At 30.4% G+C, this 19978-nt stretch overlaps 1 protein-coding gene across 1 annotated transcript in view; it reads left to right on the top strand.

The window, feature by feature from the left end:
- The window catches only part of LOC115233893 (diuretic hormone receptor-like), a 57139-nt gene that overhangs the window by 19393 nt on the left and 17768 nt on the right, over positions 1 to 19978 (top strand). Inside the window, 1 exon segment of the mRNA XM_029804525.1 lies at positions 1 to 120. Coding sequence (XP_029660385.1) covers positions 1 to 120 — 120 coding nt within the window.

Here is a 19978-nt window from a genome sequence, read left to right as displayed (position 1 = left end):
AGCGGTTGGAATGCGAAGTGGACTGGGATACTATATTGTGCTGGCCTCGGACGCTTCCCGGCACCTTGGCCATCATCCCTTGCTTCGAGGAACTCAACGGAATACCCTATGATAACACTCGTAAGTATATATATGTTACTTTTATGTATAACCGGTGTCAGAATGATTGAAGATACTTTTCAAAAGCGAAGCTACATAGCTTAATGATCAATATAATGGTTAAAAAATATGCTGAAAAAAAAAAATACTTAATTTAAAAGAAAATGAAATTTTGCAAGGAGACATTTCTTAAAAATAAAGGTATCTTCTCTTAAGATAAACCGCACGTGTATTTTCAATTCGTTTCCAGATAAAAAGTTCAGAATCCATTTGATACGCGCTACATCGCATCAAGATGAGATCTCTCGTGTTTCTAGAACGGAACGTGATCGCATTTTTATTTTAATCCAAAATGTCAACATTTCGAAACAACGCCAAATACAAACAACGTTTGTATTATCATATAAGGTGTTCCAATAACTTTCCGTCGCGCAGTCTCGAGAAACATATAATCAGAAATACGATTGAATATTTCAGAATAATATTAGAATGTTTCAACCTGTAGTACATAGTTATGATGTGTAAATACATCTTTCTTTCTTTTATTTTTTGGTATAATATTTTTATCAAAATTTTTTTAAGGCCAAACCTTCTTTCAAGTGGAACCCACTGTACAAATATTATGTTAAAAGCGATTATCTTGGAATTACTAATTTTCTGCTTCTCACATGTAGATTTCTTATCAAACGTAATTATATAGTTTGATTTTGCACGTGAGATCCTGCGTTTAAAATTATTGCTGATCGATCTTCAGCTTAGTTGACTGGATTAAGATCTTATTTTGATGCAGACGCAGGCATCCTTTATTTGATCGAAGTTCGTCAGTAAATTAACTGATATTACCTACTTGAAGTAGGATCTACAAATCGAGTTTCAATCTAGATTTGATTAAAGCGAGCTTCTATTGGCAAAGTTTAATTAAAGTTTTCTAAACTAAAAAAGTACTTTTGTTCAGTAACGCATAAATATTTAACGATATTTGACGGAGATAGCCGCAAACTTTCTTCTTGCAAAATTTGTCCAATCCTGGAGGATTAGAAAGATATTCTATCTAGTTGTGCAAAAATATTTTATATTTTTTTCTACTATTTGTATGATATATTTCTATGTGTTTTTTGTAGATTATTTTATTTAAATAGATAAATCCTTTTAAAATTTAGACTTAGAAATCTTTTTGATTAAACAGTGAATATTCCATCATAAATTCCATCAAAAGTCAGGTGTGCATTTTTTCGTAATGAACTATATAAATTCAGACATCACTTCTTCCATCAGTCTGTTGACTTTAAAGAGCAGATTATTTCGGGATTCCCAGACATTTTTTTAATACTCATTTGGCCATGATAGACGTCTGGAAATAGAATGGCCGGAAATAAAGGGAAGGAGGGCTAGGACGGTACGAAACTCGTAAAATATAAAAATCTTCTCTTCGTTCTCTACGAGTTGAATGCAGCGACTGGAAACGGAGAATTAAGGCCGGTAACGACGACCAAGACTTGACGAGGCAATACAAAGTTTTAATTTGGCTCTGATTCCAGCCAATAAAATCCGCCCAACTTTGTCATTCCTTTATTGGATTTAAAACGAAAGCAATTTGAAGTTTTCTTTTTTATATGTAGATGAAACGCGTGTTGATCCCTTGAACGATTTGTTTCTTGCGATATCTTTTTATATCGAGAAGGATGATAACTTTTCAAATCTAGAGGAATTATTCTCTTGCTTTGTAATTAATGTAATCGTCGTATTAAATAATTTTAATCAAAAACAATGATGATTATATAATCGCCTCTTAAGCTATTTTGAACTAAATTATCCCCGAGAAAAGAAATTAGATTACCTTCCATTAATGTGAGGGAAAAACAATCAAGGATTAAGTTGTGCGGTTTATCCTCTACGTAATGCAGGTCGTAAAACAGTCAAATAAAATGTTGTGCTAACAAATTGCGAAGGAGATCAGACGGTAAAGCGAAGGCTTTGGAAATATCAGTTTTAATTAAAGTGGTAGTCCACAAGCATACTGTTTGCTTTTTCCTTAGATGTAAACTTTGATAGCTCGCTCTATCTATCTGAATCGATCTATTCGCCATCTTGTAGTTGATACTATATAATTTTCATTTAGTTTTCCATCTCTATCTCATAGCGCTTAAAATTTAGACGAGGATGACATGATTGATATAGAGTCTCAAAATAACCGAAATGCAAGGCAATATAAAACGTGAGCAAAAAAAATGGATTCAGATTTTGTTGCTCCGCAAATCATACACGGGGTGTTGTGTAACGAATGTATTTGCATAATGTAAAATGTTTTTTTATCCAACTCCGAAAAAAATTTCTCTCCGTAACTCATAAGATTGTAATCATTTCTATTTCCTAAAAATTAAAAAAATATATTGTTATTAGAATTATTATGCGTGTCATAATTAATAATCTAAGCAAAACTTTTACTTTTTTTTTAATGTGTGATATAGGAAAAAATTTAAAGGAAAAATTTATCCATGATTAAAATCACATTATATTTACGATACGATCTTTACTCTAAAAATAGAACGCTGGTCATTAACGGATGAAAATGAAGACAACACACTAATAGCTGCATAATAACAAGGCGTTCACGATAAAATGACTAACTAAACACAACCTCGTCCCGACTAAAGCAAATAATAGCTTTTTAGCATGAGGGGACAAAGCTTATCGCGAGTATCGAAGAAGTCTCAGTCAATACCGAGTAATATATCGCGGCTTGTAAAAAGGGGAGTCTTTGACACGACTAATATATAACAAGGTACAGGACGAGGAAATCCATAAAATGAGGGCTACACGCGCTCGCGTATTTCATAGGGATATTGAATATCAATTCATGCTATATTGGACGGTCGCATTCCGATATGTATTGAACGATTATATCGCGGTTTCAGTGACGGATTCATCGGGTTTATCTATCTAAATCGGGATTATCTATTTAAATCGGGTTATTTATAACATCGATCCTCCAAGAATCCTCAATCTAATTACGAATTGCATTTTCAAATGAAATATTTTTCATTAAATTTATTTTTTGACCTGATACTTTTGTCTCCTTCCTCTTTATATATATATATAATCTAATTACAGGATATCTTTAAAAGTCATTTTTGCTAATTACTGGATTACATTTCTGACTTTTTAAAAACATGCTAAAAAAAATTGCCGTAGAAAATTTCTTAAGATTATTTTCAGAACAATCGCAATTCTAATCTGATTAAAACAGAAAAGCTTTCTCTCCTTTTTCACGGAAAAAGTGGAGCAATTAGATGCACTATAGGATATTACGTATTGCCCTGTAAAATTTCCAGGATGGAAACATCAATTAGATTTTTAACACATATTTTTCCTCAATACCGATGTGATACGCGCATATGGAAATAAATATCTTTTTTCAAAGACATTAATAATAAAAAACGAATAAAACGGATAAACAAAAAATAAAGAGTATAAAAAGTATCAAAGAAAGAAAGTTATAAAGAAAGAGCAACGGAAGAGAAAAAGAGAAAGGAAAAAAGCGGGAAACGAAAAATAAAAGTAGAAAACAGAATCATAAAGTAAGAAAAAAAATGGAAACAGGAAGAAAAATAGAAAGAAAAATTCCTTCAAGGCAGGAGGAAAAAAAAAGATGAGAAAGATAGGAAACAAACAACATTTTTAAAAAACGAAGGGAAAATATATACGCATAAATATATAAAAAAAATTTAGAGATGAAAAGATACAAGGTAGGAAAAAAGATATAAAATTTGTTCACTTTTTTGTTTAATTATAAAAATATGAATTGAATAAAAGTGAATATATCATTGTAAATTAATAAATTTCATAATATAGCATTTACTGATAATTAACTCCAAACAATAAATATTCTCATATCTTTGAAAAGATTTATAAAACATTTTGATAAAACAATATGGCAGCAAGAATATATTTTTACTATATTCATACAAAAAAATACGCATACACGATACATACATTATATAATTATTTACTTTATTTTATAACCCTATTTATGCCATTTTATATTCATGTGACTAAATAATTTCCGAGAATAAAAATTTTTATTCCTGGATATAAATCGAATAGCGCTGTTAAATAAGATATTGCCAACATAATTTCTCCATAAAATAGAAAACTACGGATACTTACTAGAAAGTAAAGAATTATGACTAAAGGTATATCAATTAACTCGTGAAATTCAAGAAGAGCGCTAAGAAAGAAGATGAGAAATTACATACTTAAATTATCGGTAATGAATGATTAATCCGAGCAAGATAGATAAAAATTTTCAAGTTTAAAAAAGAACCAATTGTTTGATATTTTTAATTGTTCTTTTCTTCTTTTTAGAATAAAAAAAGATTTCAAATCCTAGTTATTAAATGTTTTCAATCCGAACGGTCAAACGGTGTGTGTGTGTGTGTGTGTGTGTGTGTATGGACTTTGTCAATATTCGTTGACAAATATTTGTATGTAAATATTCTCTTGAATAATTGTAACAGCGAAGATAGTCAACAGTGATGGCGTTTAAGAATTGTATAAGAAATCTGAAAAAAACTTGGAATTTTTAAATTATTATTATTTTTTTTGCAAAACTGATTAAATTATATTATTAACGGAAAAAAAGTATTTATTAATTCACGTCGATAAATTATATTAATATCCTACTTTAATATCAATATATTATATTTCAATATGATGTACATATGACAGAGTTGACATGAACTACAAATCCTTTGTTCGTGAAAAATATATGTCACAAATATGCAGTGTGACACTTGAAGCAATATTCGTTAGAGAGACTTTCATCGGCTGGTTTGTTAATTGATATTTAACGTGAATTAATTTGTCTTTTCTGGGTTGGCTTTGAAACGCAATTCTCGCTAATTTGTATAATTATCGCTTTGCAAATGGTAGCCGAGAATGACGAAATTAAAAATTACCAAAAATTTAGAAAAAGCATAAACAACTATAACATTTATATAATATCCGTAGAAATCTTTCTTGTTCTCTCTCGTATACCTTGTTCTTATGCACTTTTATTAATTTTAATAAGCGATTTATTTAAATCACATAAAAGTAACTTTAAGATAATAGAGAGCTAGAAATGTAAAATAAATATTTTTGATTAATATTTCCTGGTAATTAAAAATATATTCAGATATATTATTGAATATTATATATTATTGAATATATATAGATATATTTAATTTAAAGAATAAAATATTCAAAATATGTATAAATGTGAGTACAATTAATTTGCTATTCGCGCTAGAGAATATATATAATTATAATTTATTTAGAATATATAATTTTTAGAATAATTTTCGCTATAAATAAATATTGTAAAATGCTCAATATATATATATGCGCTGAGAATAATATTATCAATCCGCAACTTCTGAAAAATAAAATTCTATTCCTACGATCTTTCTCATATCATACAATAGTTTTTGCTTTCAATTATCTTAAAAATTTTATGTTATATTAACAAGTTATTATTTATACAAAAAACTAATTTTTTTATTAAATTAAAATATTGTAAAATGTAATCAAAATTTTTTATTTCAACAAAAGATCTGCTTAAAATTTTTCACGTTCTGAATTATATAACAGAAAGAGGTCTCAGCTTACATTCTAAGTATATTAATACAGATATAGTTTTTTTATGTAAAGATTATGAGTTTTTTTCATATAAAGGGAAAGTTATAAAAGTTATTTGAGATCAAGTTAATTAAGACATTATTATGTGTTTGCAATCGTTAAAAATAAATTCTCGTTTGAACATATTGCAAGTGGACTTTTTGCCATAATCTTTTATGAATACTAATCGATGGGTGGTCGAGTTTCCGATATCAAAGAACTTTTTAGAGAAACCGCTCGATAAGCGGATTCTATTGGCGTTATCGAATGCTTTTGTCAGACATAAAACGTTTTTGTATTGGCTGTACTTTTGCTTCCTATAAATGTCCATTATTTTGAGCTACTTTCGAAAGAATTTATATAAATCATTATTTTAGCTGCGTGATATTAATAAGAAAGAATCTTGAGTGAATTTATTCTGGCAATAAAATAATGATACAATGATAGCCAAATATATTTGAATAAATCAGGGAAATAATTCAATATAAGTGTTGATAGTTCCGCGATTACGTCGAAACAGATTTTAAAACGTACGGCAGCATGCTGTTCACGTCTCAAGAGAAATGAACGGTAGCTGCAACTCGGTATTTATATAAAAGCTGAATTAAGGATTTCTGCTTTGCAAAATGTTTTGCATGGAAGCAAAATTAAATAAACACATACAAATGTGAATTTGTCGAAAAAGCCCGCGCCCTTTCAGTTGATTTTAAATAAGAGACAAATACATGCTAATACAAGTCATTACGGGTATTATACATTTAATTAATATTAATAATAATTGACCCAAATTTTCACCCAAAATTTTCTATCGCTTTCTATAAAAAAAAATGTAGAAATTAAGATATATAAAACATTGTTCGTGAAACACGCATATTTCGAATTATTTTATTATGAGCGAATTTGTTTAACAGGTTATTAATTCGTTTTATAATTTATTATATGATTCAAAATTATATATAATGTAATGTAAATTATATGTGTTTTATGTAGAATTATATGAATCTCTTTTTGACCATTTCTTTGATTTTATGTTTTACATAATTCATGATTATTTGTAATTATAAAATATCTAAAGAATTTAAAATTATATATAAATAATTATATTTAAAATTATATGGATTATTTTTAAAAAGATTTCTATTTGAATAATTTATAATTTGTGAAATTTATTCGTTGTTTCGTTGCGTCAGATCCTCAAAATGCGCTCGGGACAAAGAATTTATCCATATTTGCCGTTGTATTTTTGCCGAAATCGGGAATATTACGTGTCGACAAACGTAACTGGATTTGTGTCTTATCGCGATTGAACGGTCAATCGAAAATCGATTCGACGCGACAGCGACTGAAAGCGAAAGACTACCGTCAAGGAAAAATTCAGAGCGAAAACGTGTAGGATATAACTTCGATAAAATTTAAAAATCGTAATCCAATTTGTTCCGACAAGCTCAGTAAGAGCGGAACTAGAGAAGGAGTTTGTGTTGATTTCCGCGACGTGCTCGACGAAGCGCGAGTTGTTTCGCGAAATGTCGCTTGAAACAGCATTAATATAGTTGTTTCGCTTCGCACGCGTTTTCCGCTGACGATGTATGTGTGCGCACCAATTTACATATTCGTATCTAAAGTTATGCATTTGCACTCAAATTTACCGTATCTAAATATTCCTGTATCATATGATAGTAGATTATATATATAAGGAAAAAATAATCTAAAATTATTTCTCTTTCTCATTTAAATACGGGTGATTTAATATCATATAACTTTTCACATGTATTCGGCACTCTTAGCATGAAACAAATATTTAGTGCGTACATACATTTAATTAAAAATTAATTAATTTAAAATAAAATTTTTATTGGCCACGAGAAATAATATGTTAATGGGCTGAAATTAATTTTTAATTTCTGTAACGGAAAAATTATTTCAATTTTTATTAAAATTCTACAGAGAATCAAAGACGGTATCGAATTATTATTACAATGAAAAAAATTTATTTTCAATCGAATATATGCACGAATATGAAAGCATCCCCATAATAAAAGATTGAAACAATATATTTCTCTCTGCGGTTTCGCAGATCGACGGGGGCGATAATTGGTTTACGTGCGAATCGAAAGGTTGGTCTACCATTGCCGTCGCCTGAGGTTGCTCAAAAAGAGTTCTGAGAATCGATAGGGGTTGTTTTAGAAGCATTCCCGATGCCGATACAGAAAGAGCGACGCGCGCTCAAACCTCTGCCTCGAGTTAAATTAATTAAAACATTAATACATGACGCTTTCTCGCGGTTAACGAAGTCGTCCGTGATACGCGAGATCGTAGTTATAAGGCTTGAAAAAGCGTAGGAGACCACGAGGATATTTTTTTCTCTTAGTATCCGGCTTCAATATAAATGATCACAGAAGAATATTCGTCCACACGCATGTGAGATCGAGTTCGAGTATCGATATAGATTTGTAACGTGCTTTACTATGTCTGTCGACATGGCCTTTTGCTTCTGTCAGGCAATTTACGCTAGATAAAAAACGAATTATAGATAAAAAAAAAAAACTCGCAAACGTTTATTCGGAGATATTATATTTTTCAGTTAATATTGGAAAAAGTGAAGATCTTTTATTAGGATTTTTTTATAATATAAAATTTTCTGATAATGCAGGTATCAATAATTAGTTCTGACTGATTTTATAATTGATAAATAATATCAAATAAATTGTCACTGCAATATTTCTAATAATAAAAGAATCAATCATTGCTTTCTTATTTTTACACTTACTTTTACGCTAGTTATTAAATGTCAATGTGCAATGTTTTCACATGACAGAGCTAATAACCATTATTTGGTTTGATGGTTTCACGATAACTATTATCTTTTATTAATTAAAGAATTCTCAACATTTTTCAAACATCTTATAATAACTATTGTTATTTTTATAAAAATAAAATTTGTATATATTCCACTTTTTTCAAAAACGCATTGCTCGAGAATAATACATTTAGACTCAAATTTTCATGTTAATATCATGTTAACATGTTTATTTTTATTCATTATATGTTTCATTATATTAATTAATTATACTTTAATTCCTAATTAATTAACTTGACTATTTAATAATTATGTTACATGACGATATTTATCACACAAATATAACCTACATACACGAATATGCATCAGCGCTCGCATTAAAAGTCCTGTTTGTGGAAAGATTTATTATTGTTTACTGATTTACACATTTCAATTATTCTATGCCGACATTAAAACTCGACTTTAAAACTCACCATGTGAATGTGGCATTCTATTTAGATATTTACTTGCATGAAGCGTCCATTATATCACTTTGCATATGTATACTATATGCATATGAATATTTTGTAACTGTAATGGTACAATTGAGAGGAAAATGAAACATGTCGAAATAAATCGAAAATACGGAAAATAAATAAATCGAAAAAATCTTATGTCATTGAATCTTATCTTGACAATGACTTCTAACTGAGATTGGAAATAAGTTTCTGCATTCAGCAACCTCTTTGGCATATCTTGAGCTCATCGATACGCGTTAGCAATTAATGTAATTGTCGTTCGCGTGCATCAGGATGCATGCGCGGATCCACGCATATTGTGATTTATTCTCAACAACCATGCGCGATCAAATTAAGGGTATCCCGATCGGCAGTCCATTCGTCGGTAATTATTCAACGGCCCTTAATTGCCTGCATGCGCAGTCACGTGCACCTGTATTTATATCCCGTATCTAACGCGTATAATTACATTATCATGCGCTGATGGATCGCGGACGATTAATAATTCGCCGTATTCTTTAAACTCAGCTCTTTGTGACCTAAATTCTCAATTCGCATTACGAGATGCAAATTAGATCATGAGAAAGAATACAACGATAATTTACGTGGAAGTAATTTCAAGAATGAGTAGAACAGATTCTGCATTCAGCAACCTCTTTGGCATATCTTGAGCTCATCGATACGCGTTAGCAATTAATGTAATTGTCGTTCGCGTGCATCAGGATGCATGCGCGGATCCACGCATATTGTGATTTATTCTCAACAACCATGCGCGATCAAATTAAGGGTATCCCGATCGGCAGTCCATTCGTCGGTAATTATTCAACGGCCCTTAATTGCCTGCATGCGCAGTCACGTGCACCTGTATTTATATCCCGTATCTAACGCGTATAATTACATTATCATGCGCTGATGGATCGCGGACGATTAATAATTCGCCGTATTCTTTAAACTCAGCTCTTTGTGACCTAAATTCTCAATTCGCATTACGAGATGCAAATTAGATCATGAGAAAGAATACAACGATAATTTACGTGGAAGTAATTTCAAGAATGAGTAGAACAGATTTTTTTTTTGTTTGTTCTTCAGATATCTTATTTTGAAAATATTGAAAAATTATTATAATTTTTCTATAAATTCGGATGATCTCTAACGATTTTATGCGACATGTCATCAGCTCCCAAAATATAATTAAAGAAGTAGAAAACTTCTAAAGTTAAATAAGTTTCTACTAAAACTTTATATATACAAAAAATATCTATTTTACTTTTGATACTATTTTTCCAATGATTTCTCTTTAAAGTTCATTCAACCTCTTATAATCTTTTCATCTTTGTAACCTTTATTTGAATAGAGATTATTGAGTATTCTAATTAGCATACTTTGCTGCAACTTTCTTCAGTCATTTGCGACTTTTATTCGCGCATGATTAGATAAAGTGTGACAAAGCGTGTTACATTATCTAAAACAATCTCGCTAAAATTGAGATGCTTGAACGTTGTTATGACTGATAAGACTACGAATTATTTATGCTCTCACCACAAAGTTTAAAAACATCACAGAATTAATAGAATGAAAATTAACGAATGAATATATAATGCGGAATTTGTCTAATCAAAAGAAGGAAAATGTTTTATCTAGTTCTATGTAATTACAATTTCCATACAACTACATAAATTGTTTTCTTTTAATTAGTACAAGAAGAGGAAGTTTGATTGTGTAGAAGATCGATGCAGAATTTGAAAACAACAAAAAAAGCTTGTAGAAAGAATTTTCCATTATCATAGCACAATTCCATTAAAAAAATTAACATGAATTATAAAGCTTATGCGAAACAATTAATTTTAATTATTATTAAATTTTATTATCAATGTAAAACAAGACAATACTTTCCTTATATCATAAAAATATAATTATAATTTTTTTTTTATTATTAACAATTTTCCACATTAAAATATATATTTGATTTAATATCTAAAAAAATACAATATTTAATGTTACGAGGGTCTTTGCGTTCTCTTATGTCGGATAAATTTGGCATTATAACACAAATTGAATTAACTTTTTGAATTCAATAGTAACCCTTATTCAATCGTCGAAATATGAGGATTTGATCCATCCAAGTTTATTGCTTTCGCTGTTATTTATAAAGGATATTGGAAATGATATTCCCGCTAATAATGCAAATGGTGCTTTGTATCTCATTCGCAAACAGATAAAGCGCGTCCTTTGATCATGCCATCGAGCTCCCGATACTGTGACTTGATTATGAAATAATCAAAATGTAGCGGCTCTTCAAAATATGCCACATGTTTAATGAAAAATATACTGCGTTAAATGTTTTACTGTTAACTTAATTTCTCTTTGCTGCGCGAAATTTCCCTAATCCGGGAAGAGAAAAATATTCCTTTTATGTAAATGTAAGAATAATGTTTAATATATATATATATATGTATACATCTTTTATATACTTTAAATTAATTCTAAGGGACAAGGAGCATGCGCTCATTAAAGCGCATGCTTCATAAGTTTTCACAAACTGTATTAATATCTCCAAGAAAGAACGCAAAGAAAGAAAACAGAGAGAATAACTAATGTTGCATATATTTAAGGAATGTAAAGCGGAGCTTTTAAATAAACATAAACCTCAAATCAAAATAATTGAAGTGATAAATATACAACTTTGCGATATAAATATACGTTTTTTCATTAAATTAATATAATTTATATTATATTTTTTATTTTAATGTTGGAAACGTTAATAATAATTTTTATGTGTTATTGAACATAGTTCATTTTTTATATTAGGTACCAAGTTTCGGAAAAAAGAAGATAAAAGAAGCATCAAATGAAATATACGGTATATTTTATCGTCGACTTTACGCAACATTTGACACGAAATACGACCGTATAACTACCAGTTTATGAACAAATGATAATCTCGTGGAAAATGTCGATGATAGAATTATGGAATAAAGATCGTCCCAAGGCAGAGAAACGACACATCAATTTAATGAGCGTTTTCTCGTAAACAACAATTAGCGTTTCGCCTCGAAGGAAATAACAAATAATGTGTCATGATGATTGAGCTAATTGAACGGATATGCAATCGCAATTTGCTATAAATATTGCTTTATCTTCGTTAAAAAAAAAAGGACGTAATTCTTTCATTGTTTTTTTCTGCCTTGTTTTTTCCATGAAATATCAATGCGGACTGTGAAAACTGTAAATGAGTGCACACGCGTTTCGGAATTAATTGTAAATTTGTAAAGAAACGTTTTATACAAAATAATGACAAAACTTTATGAAAACGCAATTATTCAGTAATTATCCAGGATAAATCTTTCCTATTATATAAATTATAAGTTTTACCTTGCTTTTGATAACAAAACACAATGCTTTATCGCGATAAAATTGAAAATTATGCAAAAATAATTAAAAAGAATTTAATAATATTTTCGTTTTTTTCTTCTAAATTTTTTACATGAGTTTCTCGTTTTTCATGAATAAATCTGCATATTAAAAAGCTTATGGAAAATATACATACTCGAAATCTATTTATTTGATCATTGTTGACATTTACAATGCAGAAAATGCACCGCACTTGACAATCGTTTTGATCTAGAATTAACCAGTGCCATTTACATTGTAATCCTCTTATTATATATTCGACAATTTGAAATTATATAGATATGTTGCATTGTTCGCCAAGAGTTGTTTTCCGATTTTGTGAATTTATCTTGTAAATCCTGTAAAAGCGCAATATGAACAATCCGATTGTATAATTCGGACAGCTTTCGTCGTCTGTTTCATAAATTTCAAATGAGTATCTATATTTTTAAAAAAGAATGGATTTCTAGATGATCAGATTTTGTTCGACCAGGAGCAGATTTTACCAGATTATATGCACACCATTGTGCATCATGAAATGTGTATTGACATGAGCAGTTGCACGAGACTTTATCCTCTTAAGCGATAGTCATCATGCAAAATGACCCTAATTCCTATGATAGCGCGTCTGACAATCCGCATGCGATGAAAACGGGCATAAGTGCGAGTAATCTCCCGGTGTTTTCAGCACAGCGGAAATATCGTAAATGCGATAATGCCGCCTCGACATTAGCATTAATTAATTTCCTCCATTTACGTTCAAGATCTCGCCACATGACGACTTTTGCAAGCGCAAAATGAGGAGTAGCTTCGCGCGTGTTCTCTAATTAACGGCGTCAAACTATTCCGAGGAAAAAGAGTTTCTTGTTGCAGCGACGAAGTTCCCGAGGGAGAGATTCACAGAGAATGATTTAATTTCGGTATCCAAAAAATCGTATCAATCTTTTCTAATTATTACAATTTTACCACACGATGATACAGAATATACTATACAACTCTGACGTTTCTACGCACGCAAAAAAAGGAAAGACGACAGAACGATGACCATGGCAAAATCTCTCGTTTTTTCTATTTTTTGTCTCTCCAGGCGGTCGTTTGGTAATTTGGAAGAAACGCCGACGACTCACCGCCAAGCGTCGTATAACAAGAAAAGCTCGTGGACCATTTATTTCCTTGTCTTGTGAGAAACACAGGGGAATGCTCAGATCGCCGACGAAGAGGCGGAAAGGATGGAAAGCACTGCGTTCGAGTGGCAGCGCGAGAGCGAAAATTATCACGCGAAATCGTAAAACGCGGTAGTTATTGATTGTCGGGAATCCTCAATTGTTTAGGCACATGCGAATGAAAAATGTTCGAGAAAAAAAGACGCGCGTGTGAATATCAATCATAAATCATCAGCCGATCAAGTGGTATTGACATCGGACGTTCAAGCATTTCTAATGAAAGCGACCTTTAATTGATTGAAACGGGTCAGATTTTTCGATATTGCAAACTTCTTTTTCCCCCAGGGCTTTACGAAAGTTTGACAATCTGTCGGGGTTGGATGATTTTGAAAAATATGTGTGTTGAATGATAAAATAATATCTTTACTCGAATTGAAGATCTTAATAAATTCCAATTTCCAATTCTATCTATGCCATTCTAATGAATGCGTTAACATTTACAATCTGGAATACTAAATCAACGGAGTATTGCGCTCGGCGGGTAGTGCACGTGGCGAATCAGTAAACGATTTACGTCTAGGTAAAAGGTCAATTGGATGTACACATCACGTATAATTTATTCAGGAACATCGCAAGAACAAACTTAATTTTGCCTGAGATATTAGCATATAGATTAACATTAAATTAATCAAATATACAAATTCATGCGCAAATTTCTTATATTTAATACAAATTTAATGTCAGATTTTTCAAATTAAGTTTACGAGCGTATATTTGATTAATATTAATATTCAAGTTATTTTACGGAGATATTGAATGTCATTAAATAAAAAATTATGATAATATAACGGATACGGTTATATATATATATACGAAACATACTGTAAATACTTAAAAAGTGAGTGCTTTTTTATACTAAAATACTGAAAAGATTACCACTTTCGCGTGCAGATAGCTGAGATTTCATTTCTTACTGAAATTACATTTTGTAAATAAACAAGACGGGATTGCGTTGAAATAACGCGGTTTGTGAATAATATAAAACGTTTTATGCTATCACAAACATTTTGTGATAACAACTAGATCGCAATTTGAACGAAGGAGATTCTTCTTTTAAGTTGCTAAGAAAATGATTGGATTTAAAAATTTAATATTTCTTTTTTTGTCTCCCTCCTTCCTTTTTTTTCATATACATACACAAACCATTAATAGGATCTCGCAAATAACGTTACGTCTTAATTATCGCGAGCAGCTACTACTCCATTGTTAATTTCATTAGCGACAAAGTCCGTCTTGCAGACGGTATCTAAAATAGAAGGCAAAATAGAAATGCAAATGTCAACTTTTAGATGAATAAAATAAACTCATTTTAAAGAGAGAAAAATAAACCCATTAAAATTCTATCCTCGAGAGACTAAATATAGATACAAACTTTACAGAAACTTTTTTAAAAATAAAAAATAACGTTTGATCTATCTCTCTCTCTCTCTCTCTCTCTCATTTTTTTTTTATTTAAAAATGTATTACGAACAGCGCGACATTTAAATTTCGGACGGGATCAAATAATTCGTAATGTATCATCTTTCTAAAAACGATATTCCTGATAGAATATATTTTTCTCCTTTACCGGAGAATCTTTCATATATACTATATTTGAATATTATTTGCATGTGTCTGCGCTATAAAGCTGGCGATATTAAATGTATGTACCTGTTACGTACGTGCTTGAATTCACAAAAGAGGAAATTTGAGAATACGCGTTTATGAAAGCATACAAAAGCTGTGAGATCAAAAACAAAAATTTTTAATAACACATAATAAGTTGCAAAAATAGAAAATATTACTATGACTATTTTTCATCAGCTTGTTTTTGTACCTTTTACCTATCAATATTATTTATAATTTACGCTAACAACTAACTAAAAAAAAAGGGAGAAAAAGAGAAGCACATATTTTTAACGATTGGTCACTTTTGAGCAGAAAAAAAAAATTGATGCACTATTTATAATTGACTTTTTAACCTTTTCAATCTATCAATTTTATATACGGTTTATTTTTATAACTTATCAGTCATCGGCTTGTTATAACTGATTTTAACTTGACAGCGTATGAGAGATATGCGATAATTTAGCTGGGACTTCTGAATAATATTAATCTTTTTTATTAATTGTTAGTTTTATTTATTTTGACAGCTTATTGTAATTAATAGTTCTATCTTGTTGATGATTGATTGTTTTAGTAGATAGATAATATTTACGATTGTGCATTATCAGTACGAGATATATGGCCCATACAATCTGCAATATCGGTTGACTGTGACAGAACAGTGGATGTAATAATTAATGTAGCGAAGCATTCATGGGGATATTCAATCAGTGAAAAAGCCATCCAATATGAGACGGTTATTTTGTCGATATATACGTGTATCAGACAAACATTCATGTATGTATAATAACAGTATATCGGTACAATGGATGTTGTAATATAAGTGTACATCTAACAATTGTAAATACAGAAATATCGCGAAAATAAATTTCTGTTAATATAACGTCGAAAAAATATATAAAAATAAATATTAAAAAATAAATGTGAATATAATGCTAAAATCACGTGTCCACCCTTGGCACTCGAAAATTGCGTAACCAGATTCGCATACCACTCGACGCAGCAATATAATATAATCCTTTTATATTAATGAATAGTTCACATTTTGGATTAATTTCATTATCCAACTATTTGCATGACAGATTACGAACGTATAAATCTCTCGAAATATGCATCTTGACAAGTTATGATAATGTACGAAATTTATGGAATGACAATTGATAAAAATTAAAATATATAGCTAATAACGACTATGCTTACTAATTAAATGCGTAATCACAATGTCGCTTGATTGGAATCGATCCATCCCGTATTCACAATTCTTTGCTTACGAAAAATTCGAGAAGGACGTCGGCAATTTTATTCCGATACCGCACGATATCATGTGAATCGGGTTAATGATTAATTAAAACGCTATCTGAGAGTACACAATCAAAATTCAATATCATATGCGCGATATATTTCAAACATATAAATTTCACAAAATAAACGTATTAATATTTTACACGGCTTGAATTATATATATTCGATTCGGTAATTTGTGTACTACTCCATGTTGTCGATTTGAAAAAATTTAATCCGAAAATAATAGGCAAAGTTTGCTGAAAAAAAAATGAAAAATCTTCAGAGTCCACTGCGATAACAATGCTTAAATTCGAGTATATTTAAATAACAATATAATTAATAAAAATAATAATATAAGTAATAATATTAATTAATAATAATATAAAAAATAAAAATTGATAATAATAATAATAAATAATTATCGTAATAAAACTATCGCAATAATTTATATAATTTCTATAATCGAAGTCCTACTTTAAATGAATAAATGACGGTAATGACTGTAAGAAGTAACGACGCGTCTTTCTTTACATAATCGATGCTATCTCATGTCAGTGCAACCTAATGGGACGTATACTTGCACTATATCGACAAATATCGACAGGAGAAAGGGACAAGGACCCGACGTGCAGAGAGACAAGAGCTTTGTTATTATTCTGTCAACGTTCGTACGTGAAGCAAGGTGTATCCATCAAGAAAGTTCTTGGCAATCTTCGATAGTGATTTCCAGCTCACTCGTAAAACAGTGTAGTTTTTCTCACACAATTGCTTTGAGAGATATAATCCCATCGTTTCCGTACTACGCTTACGAAACGTCAATTAATCGCGGAGTTAATTAATCTCGAAACGCTGATAATAATCTGTAACCGTTCGTACGGAACGATAATCTTCCAATATATGTACTTGCCTCGATCGTGTCTCGAGAGATAATACGACGACACACGGACTGTCTGACGAGCGTTACGCAAATAACAAGCGTGGAATTTTGCGATGTGAAGCGCGCTATTGTTTACATGCGATCATCTTGTTATCGTTTGAACGGGAAGGTAGCACAGCGCGCCCGTATGTCGTCGTATCTCGAGATACGTGTGGCAAGTAGTTGGAAATGCGAACATTCCTCGTGCGATTATTACATAATTATACACCTCCCCCCTTCCCTCCTCACGCACACCACACACCAAGTCGCGATTATCAACCTGCGCGATTAATTAAGTCACACAACTCGTAAACGCGTCAACAAGAAAATATAATTATAAATTATTATCTCACGCCGATATTTAGGATAATTATTTCTTTAACGCTTGGATTCAAATACATATTTCACATGTAATTTTAATAATAATTTTTTCCCAATTAAAAATAATTTTTCCAATTTTTGAATCGAAAGGACGGACACAATCGAATATATTTTTTAAAATAGTGTATCGACCATAATAATACATTTACTTTGCGGGATTTTTGTCAACAATAGAACTAACATCGCGCTACGCAATTTTCGAGTGTTAAATCGATTGTAATTTCGTTCAATGTATAGTTTTCGCAATCAATTGCAAGATTATTGTCGGAAATATGGTGTCGCGCGATTATTGTATTTTGTTAATTATTACACGTGCGACAATAATTAATTACACAAATGTCATGTGAGTGCTATGAAGAAGCAGCGAAGGATAAACAAGGCAAATGGAGGAGAAAGCATTGGAAGATGATGGAACGACCATACAATGTAATTACATAATTTGCAATTTATTTAATTTATTATTTCGCTTTTTTTATTATATCTTATTTTATCTCTTTTATATTATATTATTCTATCTCTCTTATTTTACTTATTATTCTTGAGAAATTAATTGCTGTTTTTTTTTCTACATATAACTCATAAATTAAAATATATAATACGCTATTATTTATAATATAAAAAATAATACAATTGTATATAATAGTCACGCAGGGTTATTTTTACGAAATACAGGATGCATTTTTAATTAGTCGTTGGACATTTTTTTAATTATTCTGTTTTATCTATTTGTGTACTAAAAGGGAGGCGCAATATTAGTTTCTCTTACATTTTGCCCGCATATATTCTTTCAAAGACAATCCACAAAGAGACAAATTCGTACCTCAGGCGAGCTCAATAGAAAGCATTTCGTCATTACACATAGACTTGTATAATACAGTATATATGTATCAAAATATATAACAGAGTTCTTGGGATTAATTTTCTCTCGAAGTATGAAACTGTCGAAGCACGAATACAAGCGAATAAGGAAGATGTCTTATTATGTTTACAATCTGTTGATGAGAATAAATTCTTATTCTGGGATATGGCTATATATGATCTTATGTACATTTTTCTTTTTCGGGAAGTCTTTATTCGAAAATTAAAGAAGTACCTTTTATTCGCGAATAAAAATTTATTCGTCATTCGTTAACTGTCACTTGCAAGGTAACTCTGTCCCAACTCTACCAGGAGGACATTATTACGGTGTAATAGCGTTACCTGTTTGGTATAGGGGTAGGTACACGTGCGCGTCATAAATTTGTGCGACATTTGCGAATGCTGAGAGTCGCGCGACAGTGAAAATCGATGCGTTAGTGTCGGCTGTAACTCCATTATCGATAGTTAGTTAAGTTTCGATGTGGAGACCGCTGGAGAGAATTTGGTTACCCTATACAAATAACATAGCTTTGATAATGATGTTAACGTCGAGGCGCGGAAATATTTGGGTACGTTAAACTCGAAAATAAGAAGAACTGATTCAATTAGGATTCAAGGAGAAGCAAGATTCAATTAGAGCGCCAGTTTCCGGCAAAATCTGATAACAATGAAAACAGAAATCCATGAAATTTGCTCTGTGGTCAACGCAGTTGACTGTGCACATTAAAATAATAACAACACAGATTAACACAATATTTTTCCTATTATAGATCTCTATTATTAAATATAGATTTGAATAAAATTACTTTGCATAATCTATATAGATTTTGAAAATTGTGCACATCATAAAAATAATTTGACGTTAAAACACATTGATTAACATAATATTGTTTCTATTATAAATCTCTATTATTAGATATAGATTTGAATAAAATTACTTCGGATAATCTATATAGGTTTTGAAAATTAATAAATAGCATGATTTAGTCTTATTGTTAATCTGTAATAATATAAATAAAATATAAATAAATATGAATATAAGGATAAAGTTCCGAATAGGTGAACCCTCCGATTTTTTTGAAACTACACTATTTTTTGTATTTTTTAACGCTGATTACAAATGTGATAATGAAAATTTGCGACAAGGTCATTTTCAAGGTCAAAACTCAAAAAAACTGAAAAAATATAACTTTTTAGCCATTATTTTAATAAATATTGATGTAACAAAAAAATGTTTCAAATAAAGGTTGCAGTTCTTAAAAAAATACAT

Source organism: Formica exsecta, unplaced genomic scaffold, assembly GCF_003651465.1.
Source record: "Formica exsecta isolate Colony F162 unplaced genomic scaffold, ASM365146v1 scaffold191, whole genome shotgun sequence".
Lineage (NCBI taxonomy): Eukaryota > Metazoa > Arthropoda > Insecta > Hymenoptera > Formicidae > Formica > Formica exsecta.
Note: the sequence above shows the minus strand (reverse complement) of the source record. Positions and strands in the feature narration are given on the sequence as shown.